Source organism: Chiloscyllium punctatum, chromosome 11 (assembly GCF_047496795.1).
Source record: "Chiloscyllium punctatum isolate Juve2018m chromosome 11, sChiPun1.3, whole genome shotgun sequence".
Taxonomy (NCBI): domain Eukaryota; kingdom Metazoa; phylum Chordata; class Chondrichthyes; order Orectolobiformes; family Hemiscylliidae; genus Chiloscyllium; species Chiloscyllium punctatum.
Window position 1 is genome coordinate 87,125,965 of NC_092749.1, and position 10,229 is coordinate 87,136,193.

The window sequence follows — 10,229 nt, forward strand, 5'->3', positions numbered from 1 at the left end:
GGGAGAGGTGATGGTCTCTGTGCTGGAAGAGGGTGTAGGTAAATACCTGGTCAATATTTTTCATGAGGCTTCACTCTCTTCCACTTCTGAGGTGGTGCTGGTGAGAAGCAGTTCAGGTGGTGGGCCCTTGCTGAGTTTCCCAGGCTGCCATTAGTCTGCCATAACAGAAGTGGGAATGAGTTGATGACCCTGAAGAGCAGTTCATTAGATTACTTACAGTATGGAAACAGGCCCTTCGGCCCAACAGGTCCACACCGACCCTCCGAAGAGCAACCCACCCAGACCCATTCCCCTACATTTACCTCTTCACCTAACACTACGGGCAATTTAGCATGGTCAATTCACCTGACTTGCACATTTTTGACTGTGGGAGGAAACCCACGCAGACACGGGGAGAATGTGCAAACTCCACACAGACAGTTGCCTGAGGCGAGAATTGAACCTGGGTCTCTGACACTGTGAGGCAGCAGTGCTAACCACTGTGCCACCGTGCCGCCCATTAATGATGTGGAGCAAAATGCCAGGTGATGCTCATCCAGGAATTGCAAAGCACCATTTTGCTCACTGTGTAAGTGGTCTTTCTGGTATTCCTGTCATCACAGGAACAACACTAATTTTCCCTGCGTTGGGTGTTCGACAATTCTTTCCAAAAAGGGGCTGAGATGCTTGATGTCTGCCACCTTCCCATTGGTCTTCAACCTCTTGACCCGGTCGAGTGCCAGTTTTCCCTGCAACGAGACAGGGAAAGCTCAAGAATGATGGGAATGGGTCCAAGAACAATTTGTCACCATACATAGTTGTACAGCATGGTAAAGCATCCCAAGTAGGTAGGAAGCGTTGAGGGCAGGAAGGGTTGGTAGTTTGAGAGGATGAAGTAAGCATGAGCCCTTAAGTGGACATGATGCATATGATCAAGGGCCTGCGATCCAACATCCTTGATGAGATGTATTGCCACTGGCAGATCTAGACTTTGTGATAGCCCTAGGGCTTGAGATCCTACAGAGAAGATGGTTCACCTTGCAGTGTGCAGAAGGTTGTTCACCTTCTTTTGGCATTGTTGCTCATCCCGTTTTATTGCAGTTACAGAACTGGTCTGCATTAGGATCTGTGTTCAGGCTGGGTGAGGCTGGTGAACTGGCCTCCCGCTGTGGTCAGTCAGGAGAGGACCAACTTCCTCTTGAGTAACTCTGCTGAGCATCACCTCCAGGGCAGTGTTTAGAAATATGGGAGTCAGTTAGGCCTTCTTCAGAGCCATTCCTGGTGCCAATCACTACAGCCTGAGGGGAAGGTCCTGCTAGGCTTAAAAAAATGGCACAGAGCCTTCAAATCCAGAAGGTTTTGTCAGTGGACAGAGCTTCTGGCTCTGCACAATAATTTATTTGCATAGATAAATAAATTGAGAAGCATGTGATTCCATGAGATATGTTGATCTGGTTGATGACAAAGATTATGCATTTCAACACGCTTACCTTTAAAGGAGAAAATGGTGCCCATTGTTATGGCCACTATGAGGGAGATCCCATGAGATCCAATTCTAGTGGCATACCAAATACATTGCATCAGCTGAAGTTATTGGTTAGATTGTTCAACTCAACACTGGACTTCAATAGCTTTCCCAGCCATATGAATATTTATTTCCACTTGTGGCATGAATTGGTTTGTCCTGACATTCTCTTTGCATCTCATGTCCAAACCTTAAATCACTTTTCCATAGTCCTTTGACCAACAGAGTCATACAACACACAAACAGGCCCTTTGATCTAGCCAGTCCATAATCTCAAACTAAACTAGGCCCACCTTCCTGCTCCTGGCCCATATCCTTCTAAATCTTTCCCCTTCATGTACTTACCTAAGTGTCTGTTAAACATTGTAACTGTGCCTGCAACCATTATTTCCTCAGGAAGTTCATTCCATGTCTTAAATCTTTTCATTTCTAACAAAGGAGCATCAAAATAAAATGTGAATGAATTATTTCTTTCTCAGCGTCACCTGACACATGAATATATTTAGCATTTCTATTTCTATCAATCCAACAGGAGCCAGGGTTCTGCCTTCTCATCCCACTCCTACTTCTGGTGTCTCCCAAGAATCTCTCCTGGGTCTCACTCGATTTTTCATCTACATGCAGCCGAACAGTGATATCATTTTTAAAAAAATGTCAGATTCCACAGCTATGCTGGCGATAGCCACTAACACAGCCATCAATCACTCTGCTACATTTGACTTGTTATGATGTTTGTCCATTGAGTTGTAAGTTACAAAAATTTGCTGTAATTAAATGTCAGGCAGACAAAATGAATTGTCCCAACTACAACTCCATTCTCCAATCACCAATTTCATTCCTTTCCCTTAACAACTGAGGCAAAAAGACCAATTAAAGACACGGTGAGCTATAGGACCCCGAAGAAGGAGACTCAGTATTAGAATAATTCGGATCAGTCAGGATAGAGATAGGAAGATATTTCTTCACTGAGAGGGTGGACTATCTTTGGAATTTTCTATCTCAGAGGGCTATGAAAGTCGAGGTAGTTGAAGAAAATTGATAGATTTCTAGATAGGACAACATCAAGGGTTGTGCAGATAGTTTGAGAAGATGCCTTTGAAGTAGGTGATCAGGCATGATCTGTAATGGCAGAGCAGGCCTGAGGGCTTCAATGACCTACTCTTCCTATGTTCCTAAAATTAACCTAGGAATTCCTATCCTCTGCCTACTTCTACCTACCGAACACGGCCTGTCTCCACTCTGTATCAACTCATCAGCTATTGAAAACTTCAAACAGGCCATGGTTACCATAAGACTTGACTATTCCAATGTATCCCTTTGCTGGCCTCCCACTTATCCTCTGTAAACTAATGATTATCCAAAACTCTGTTACATTTTCTAACTAGCTGCTGACCTACCTTGTCTGCTAGTCTATACATAAATTTTTAGAATTGGCATCCTTGGTTTCAAGTTGCTCCATGACCATGTCCCTTCCAATTCTGTAACCCCCTCCAACCATCAAAGATCCCTGCATTTCTCCAATTCTGGCTTCTTGCACACCCCCAGCATTCATCACTCCACCTTGGTGATAATACTTTCAGCTTCCAAGGCCATTAAAACTCTAATTCCCTCATTTAACATCCATACCTCCTCCTCTTTTCAAATGATCCTTGTGAAGTTGACTTCTTTGACCAAGTTTTAGTCAGCTGTAGTATCTCCTGTCCCTTCGGTATCTTAACTCGAATTTTATTTCGACAAAATCGCTATGAAGCACCTTGGAATGTTATATTATGTTAAAGGCACTGCATAGGTTCAAGTTGGTGTTTAATAGAATGGGCTGTGCAAAGTTTGTGGTAATGATTATTTACCAAGTGACAAGTAATTGATAAAACAAGAGAAGCAAAGAATGTAAATTTAGTGAACTATCACAACACAAGCGAGCTCAATTTAAAGGAACAAAAATAGAAATTGCTGGAAAACCTTAGCAGGACTGCATTGTCTGCGGAGAACAAACAGAGTCAATGTCTTGGGTCCAGTGACCCCCCCCCTTCAGAATGGATTGTAATTACGAAAAGATGGTGATGAAGACTGAAGGTGGGGAGGAATGGGGGGGGAGGGGGGAAAAGAATGGCGGGAGGAATAAACAGTGAGAAGCAGCTGGGATTATAAGACAGCCTAATCATGCAGTACCATTTTTAATTGCAATTTGGGCATTTCTTGTGGGTATTTTTCTGGAGCAGTCTCAATAGATTGCCAGATTTATTGAATTAAATTTCAGGACAGATTGCATTGGGAAATGATCTCTTGGCCTTTGCTAGTCTAGATCAGTTAATGCTCACCAGTTTTATCATTATGGGCTGTTATGTATTTACAGATTAAAATATTTAATGTTTAATTTATTCCACCAGGATAAAGAAACCTAAATAAAAACAGAAGCTGCTTGAAACTCTCAGGTCTGGCAACATCTGCGAAGAGAAAACAGAGTTAATGTTTCAGGTCCCGTGACCGTTCCTCACAACCATTGCTCAGTTCTGAACTTTAATTTCGATTTCTCTTTGCAGATGTTGCCAGACCTGCTGAGCTTTTCCAGCAACTTCTGCTTTTGTTTCTGATTTACAGCACCCACAGTAATTTCAGTTTTTAAGGGAACTTAAACTCACTTAATCTTTGTGAGGAAAGTCACAAAGTGATGAAATGACTTCTCAAGACCGAGCAGTTCTATATTAGTCATAAACAAAACTATTTTTTTCTGCAAACACACATCCCTCACTTCTGTTTCATGATTCAGTGATATGAAAAACTAAACTGTCTGAAAATGTGTTTTCCTAATGTGCATCAGAAAGAATTATATTCCCGAGTGAATGTTTTACAAATTTAATTTAAACTAATTTATTTGTCTAGTTGCAAATAAATCTTTTACTGCTCTGTCCATTCATTGCCAGGGGTGCTTGGTTTGATTGTTGGTGGCCTAGTGTTGCTGTTGCCTGAAACAAAGGGCATGACTTTACCAGACACCGTTGAAGATGTGGAGAATCTCCGACGGTAAGCAAACAGTGATAGAAGCACTTACCCATTGATGTGTTCTTGCCATTAACCTTACTCTACATTGTGCGCGCACTGGCAAAAATTCCTCTCTCTGGCAATGCTACATCCCTGCCAAGAGACCAATCACAAGGTCTGTCAAGCTTGGATGCTCAGTAATTGGAAGGTGGCAAGTCCTCTGTGCTGTTGGTGCAGTTCTCCCTCCCTGCCGCCCAACCAAGTCGAAACATTACCTCTCTCACTGCTACTCTGTGAGCTTTGCTACAGCTCCCAGCCTTAGTCTCTCCTTCTGGCCTTGGCTGCTGCTCCCAGCCTTTGCCCCCACTCATGGCCTTTGCCACAGCTTCTGGAATTTTGATCTCACCTGCTCATGCATTACCAATGTGATATTATTGTACATGAAACATAGTGATGTCAGCTGTGTATGCACTAATCTGTTCTGGTCTAGTGATGTTTGCCATCAGTAACTGATGAAAATAGGTCAATCTTCACATGTGGCCAGTCTGAAGGTGAAAGAACACCAAGGGAATAGTTACCATAAGGTGATGGAATTCATTCTGCAGTTTGAAAGGGGAAAGCCGCAATCGGATATAACAGCATTACAATTGAATAAAGGTAACTACAAAGACATGAGGGCCAGAGCGAATTGGAAGGTGGGCCTAGCAAGAGTGAAACAGCAATGGCTGGGATTTCTGGGAGTGTTCCAGCAGGTATGGCAGAAATTCATCCCAAGGAAGAAGAAATGTACTGAGGAGCATGGGGCAACCATGGCTGAAAAGGGAAGTCAGGGAAAGCTTAATAGCAAAAGATAAAGCATACAATATGGTGAAGATTAGTGGGAAGGCAGAGGATTGGGAAGCCTTTAAAAACCAGAGGATAACACAAAAAAAGGGGAGAGGAAGATGGATTATGAGAGTAAACCAGCTGGTAATAAACGACTGCAATTTTTTTTAGATCTGTGAAAGGTAAGGGAGCAGTAAGAGTGGACATTGGACCGCTGGAAAGGAGGCTGGGGAAGCAGTAATGGGGAGCAAAGACATGGGGAGAAATTCAATAGGTACTTTGCATCAGTTTTCACAGTGGAAGAAATCAACAGTGCACCAGGACTTCAAAAGAGTCAGGGAGCAGAGGCGAGTGTATTGGCCCATCACTGAGGTGCTGCTGGGGAAGCTGAAAGGTCTGAAAGTGGATAAATCAGATGAACCATACCCCAGAGTTCTGAAGGATAGCAGAGGAGATTGTGGTGGTGTTGGTGATAATCGTTCAGGAATCACTGGTGTCAGGGAGGGTTTCAGAGGTCTGAAAAATTGCTAATGTAACACCCCTTTTTAAGAAGGGAGGGAGGTGGAAGACAGCAATCGATAAGCTGATTATTGTTGTGGGTCTGGAGTCACATGTAGACCAGTAAAAATGGCAGGTTCCTCCCCCAAAGGATACTAATGAGCCAGATGAGTTTTTCCTACAATTCTCAATAGTGTTATGATCATTAGACTCCTAATTTCAGATATTTGTTGAATTCAATTTCAACCATCTACCATGGCAGGATTCATACCTGTGTCCCCTGGACATTACCAGGGTCTCTGGATTAATAGTTTAGTGATAATACCACTGTGCCTTCACTTCCCCTTCACTCAGGGTAAGCACTCTCGAAGGGGGATCTGATTGAAACTTACAGGATACTGAAAGGCTTGAATTGAGTGCACATGAACACAATGTTTCCACTAATACCACAGATGAGGACCAAAGGCACAGGCTCAGAGTGAAGTAATGACCCTTTAGAACTAAGATAAGGAATAATTTCTTCAGCTAGAAGGTGGTGAATCTGTGGAATTCGTTGCCACAGAAGGTTTTTAAGGTTATGTCATTGTATTATTTGCACACAGAGATAGGTTCCAGATTAGTAAGGACACCAAGGTTTATGGGGGGGGGGGGGGAAGGAAGGAGAATAGGGTTGAGAAATATATTAGACATGACTTGAAGAATCGAATGGCCTAATTCTGCTTCAGTATATTATGGTCCAGTTATCACATCCTTTATTATAGATTCTAACATTTTTCAACAACTATGGAAAGGTGAGGGATATTGAGAGTGATTGAACAGTGGACTAGAGTATAGAGGAGAGAGTGGTCCTGTCACAATGCTGCAAGGTGAGTGGAAAAAGTATTTGGTGGTTACATCATGCTGGAGATATGGAAATAGTGTAAGATCATCTGTTAAACAGGGAGGCAAATGGACAAGGAAGGAAGGTTAAGTGGATCCCTATCGTGTGTAAAATGGAATACAGTCAAGGTTCTTGGTTACTACAATTAAAGGAGACCTTGTGTTAAGGAAAAAGGAGAACATTTCAGGAGTACTGTTAAAGGAAATTGTATCCTTTAAACTGAGCTGTACAGAAGAGATTTCCAAACAAGATTAGACTGCAATTTGTATAACTTAATCTGGAGAGATACCACTGATCACTCATTGAATGGATGTAATAGGGTCAAAAGGTTGACTGGCTTATTCAGTTCATACATTGCTCTGAGGAGATATTAACATGGATGCCAACAATTTTGTTAAAAATAGATTTTAATGGAGGCATGAGATGTAGTGAGTTCAGAAGTTTAAGGAGGGAATTCCAGAGATTGGATTCTAGGCAGCCCAAGGTAGCATTAAATTTACCAAATTGCAGAGATTTCAGAGGAGTGTTATGTTGGAAGTCAGGTGCAGAAGGAAGGCTATTGAGAGATTTGAAAACAAGGATGGAAATATTCAAATTGATGAGTGAATGTACTGGAGAACAATGTAGATCTGAGACATGTAGTGAGTTATCATGAAAGCTGCAAAAATTAGTTTGAACTGACATTTATGAAGGGTACAAATGAAAGATGGGGCCAGAAAAGCATGTTTTTGGAGGACGAGATGATGGCAGCCAAATTATAGGTGAAGAGTTAGAACATGGGAACAGTGGACCATTAATGATATGGGCTAACAAGTCAGAAAGTGAAGTTGGATAATCAATAGTACTTGTTCATGACTTGGGCAAAAGGTTTCCGGAGCAAAGACGTGAGAAGTAGGTTGTGGGACAAGTGAGAGCAATTCAGAAAAGTGATCAAAGCTGGCCTTATCTGTGATTGATCCTGTATTAACTGAGAGGTGATGTGAGAAACCAAGATCAGGATATTAGCTATGAATATGGATAGGCAATTTCACATGGAGAGAGAGATTAAAGGACAGGATGGCGATGAACCCAAAAATTGAAATCACTGACGTTGAGAAGTTTTTCAGTGGAGAGTATAAAGGAGAAAAATAGTCAACCTATCTTAAGAACAAATGTGGTGTGGTACTTGGGTGGATGGTGATAAGCAACACACAAATGATTTGGTCATTACCATGTTGATTGCTGTGTGCAAATTGGCTGCCACGTTTCAAAATTCTAACGGTGACTACACTTCCAAAGTAAATCACAGTGAAGTGCTTTGAGTAATCAAAGGTCATGAAAGGCTGGGATATAAGGAGTGCTGCTAAATTTGTTATCTCACCCACAACCAAAATTGAGTGTATAACACATGATAACTATAGAAAAAATGAAGGTCTAATTTATACTAAAGCTGACCTAACTATATGAAATTCAATATATCATGAGCTTTGTACTAATTGTGTTCATCTCTTCTGAGTATTCTTAAAACTATATTTTTGCCTCTAAGTGTTACACAATCTCAGGGTGTAAACACAGACAGAACAAGAATGGTTTTAGACAACCAACTTTGATTTTTGCCAGATGAAAACTGAAAATCTCAGTGTTACTAGTCCAGATCCCTGACTTGCAAGTCCAGTGATACAACAATTACATAACCATACTCTGCTCTTCAATTTCCCCCAAAGGAAGAGACACAGTTTTCTCTGCTGGTTTTTTGCCCCCTGACAGCCAGTGCAGTAGTGTGTTTAGATAGTTCTATGTTTATACACAAAGCAGCAATGAAGTGTGCTCAATATCGGCATACTTCCCACAAAGCCCTGTTCTATGCATTGCTGGATATCTGGACCCTGTACATAACCATATCCTGTGATGTTGAATATCTTTTCAATGCCCATTAATTGAATCATAGAATCCCTACAGTGTGGAAACAGGCCATTTGACCTAGCAAGTCCACACTAACCCTCCCATGAGTATTCACCCAGACCCATTCCCCTACCCTGTTACTTTACATTTCCCTGACTAATGCACTCTCCTCACACATTCTGGAACACCATGGCCAAACACCTAACCTGCGCATCTTTGGATTGTGGAGGGAAACCGGAGCACTCTGAGGAAACGCACGCAGACAAGGGGAGAATGTGCAAATTTTACACAGTCACTCTTGGCTGGAATTGAACTCAAGTCCCTGGTGCTGTGAGGCAGCAGCCTAGCTACTGGTTCCCCATTCTATCAGTATACAAAAGGGCCCTCTAAAAGGTATACCAGAGTTTGGAAGGTAACATGATAACAGGATTCGTAAATGTGTACCATCATTAATGGAAGCAAATGGACTTTTCTTACACTACGATTTCATAGTTTCATTCATAACATTATAAAAACAAAGTCATTTAAAATCTTAGAGTGAGTCTTGTTGCACATGTAATGACGTCAAAAATATGGGAAAACTGCAGCTTTTCAGACAGGTAAAGTGTTAAAGAATATAGAGTAATGGTGAGAAAATGGCTATTGAAGAGCAGACCAGGCCCAAGGGGCTGAATGGTTTTATTGAACACAATGTTTGTATATCCTACATTGAGAATGTGTGTTGCAGATCACTGTATCATGAGTGAATTCTTTCTCTAGACCGAAGAAAAAGATTCTGAAGACTCACCACCAGCAGTCTGTGCTATATTCCACAGATGTCAAGGATCCAGCTTCAGTGAAGATGGTTGTTGAAGGATGAATTAGCGTCTAGAGATTTTTAATTAGCCATAAAGAGGTAATGACACACCTCTGGAGCAGGTGGGACTTGAACCCAGGCCTTCTAGCCCAGAGGTAGGGACATTGCCACCACACCACCAATGAATTAGCTTCTAGATACTTTCTAATCAACTTGCTCAGAGATGCTATGACACACCTTTGCAGCAGGTCAGCGCACACAGCTCTTTGCTTAGAGGTAGGGAACCCTGTCCCTATACCATAAGAACCGTAATGATTAGCTTCTAGTGTTTGACACAAATAGTAGGCTACAGCTGCTAAGATTTATGCTTCACAATCCAATAATATCCATTTGTTTCTAGTGATTTATTAATATCTTTGATTAGGATTGGTGTTTGTTATTAGTACAGCTTTCAAGGTGAAACAAATCAGAGGCTAAAAATCAGTTAAAAATTAAAGGTGCATTTTTCTGAGTCTGTACTTTGTAATGTTAAATATGAAATATTTAATCAAGCCGTGATTAATAATTTAAAAAAAAAGAAAATAAATTCTTGAATTTTAAACTTGAGCTTGTGTTGTCTTGTCTCCAATGCCATGACTGAATGAACTGGATGCTATTGTTAAACTTGAGCTTCAGCCTACATAAAACAAAGATGGCTCAAGACTAATTATACAGAAGGAACACTGATTTAAGGGACATCAATAATCACTGTGCCCCCTCAAATCTTACTTCATTCAGTTAAGTCTAATTGCACGGGTTGTTGTAATAGAATGAAAACCTCACTTTATATTAACCGTTGCATATATTGGATGTAGGTTTGCTCGCTA

At 41.4% G+C, this 10,229-nt stretch overlaps 1 protein-coding gene across 1 annotated transcript in view; it reads left to right on the forward strand.

Moving 5' to 3' along the window:
- The window catches only part of LOC140482612 (solute carrier family 22 member 2-like), a 50,676-nt gene extending 40,762 nt beyond the window's left edge, over positions 1–9,914 (forward strand). The window contains exons 10-11 of the mRNA XM_072580128.1: positions 4,426–4,525; positions 9,327–9,914. Of these exons, the coding sequence (XP_072436229.1) occupies positions 4,426–4,525; positions 9,327–9,426 (200 nt within the window). The 3' untranslated portion in view covers positions 9,427–9,914. The remainder of the gene's footprint in view (positions 1–4,425; positions 4,526–9,326) is intronic.
- The last annotated feature ends 315 nt before the right edge of the window (positions 9,915–10,229 follow it).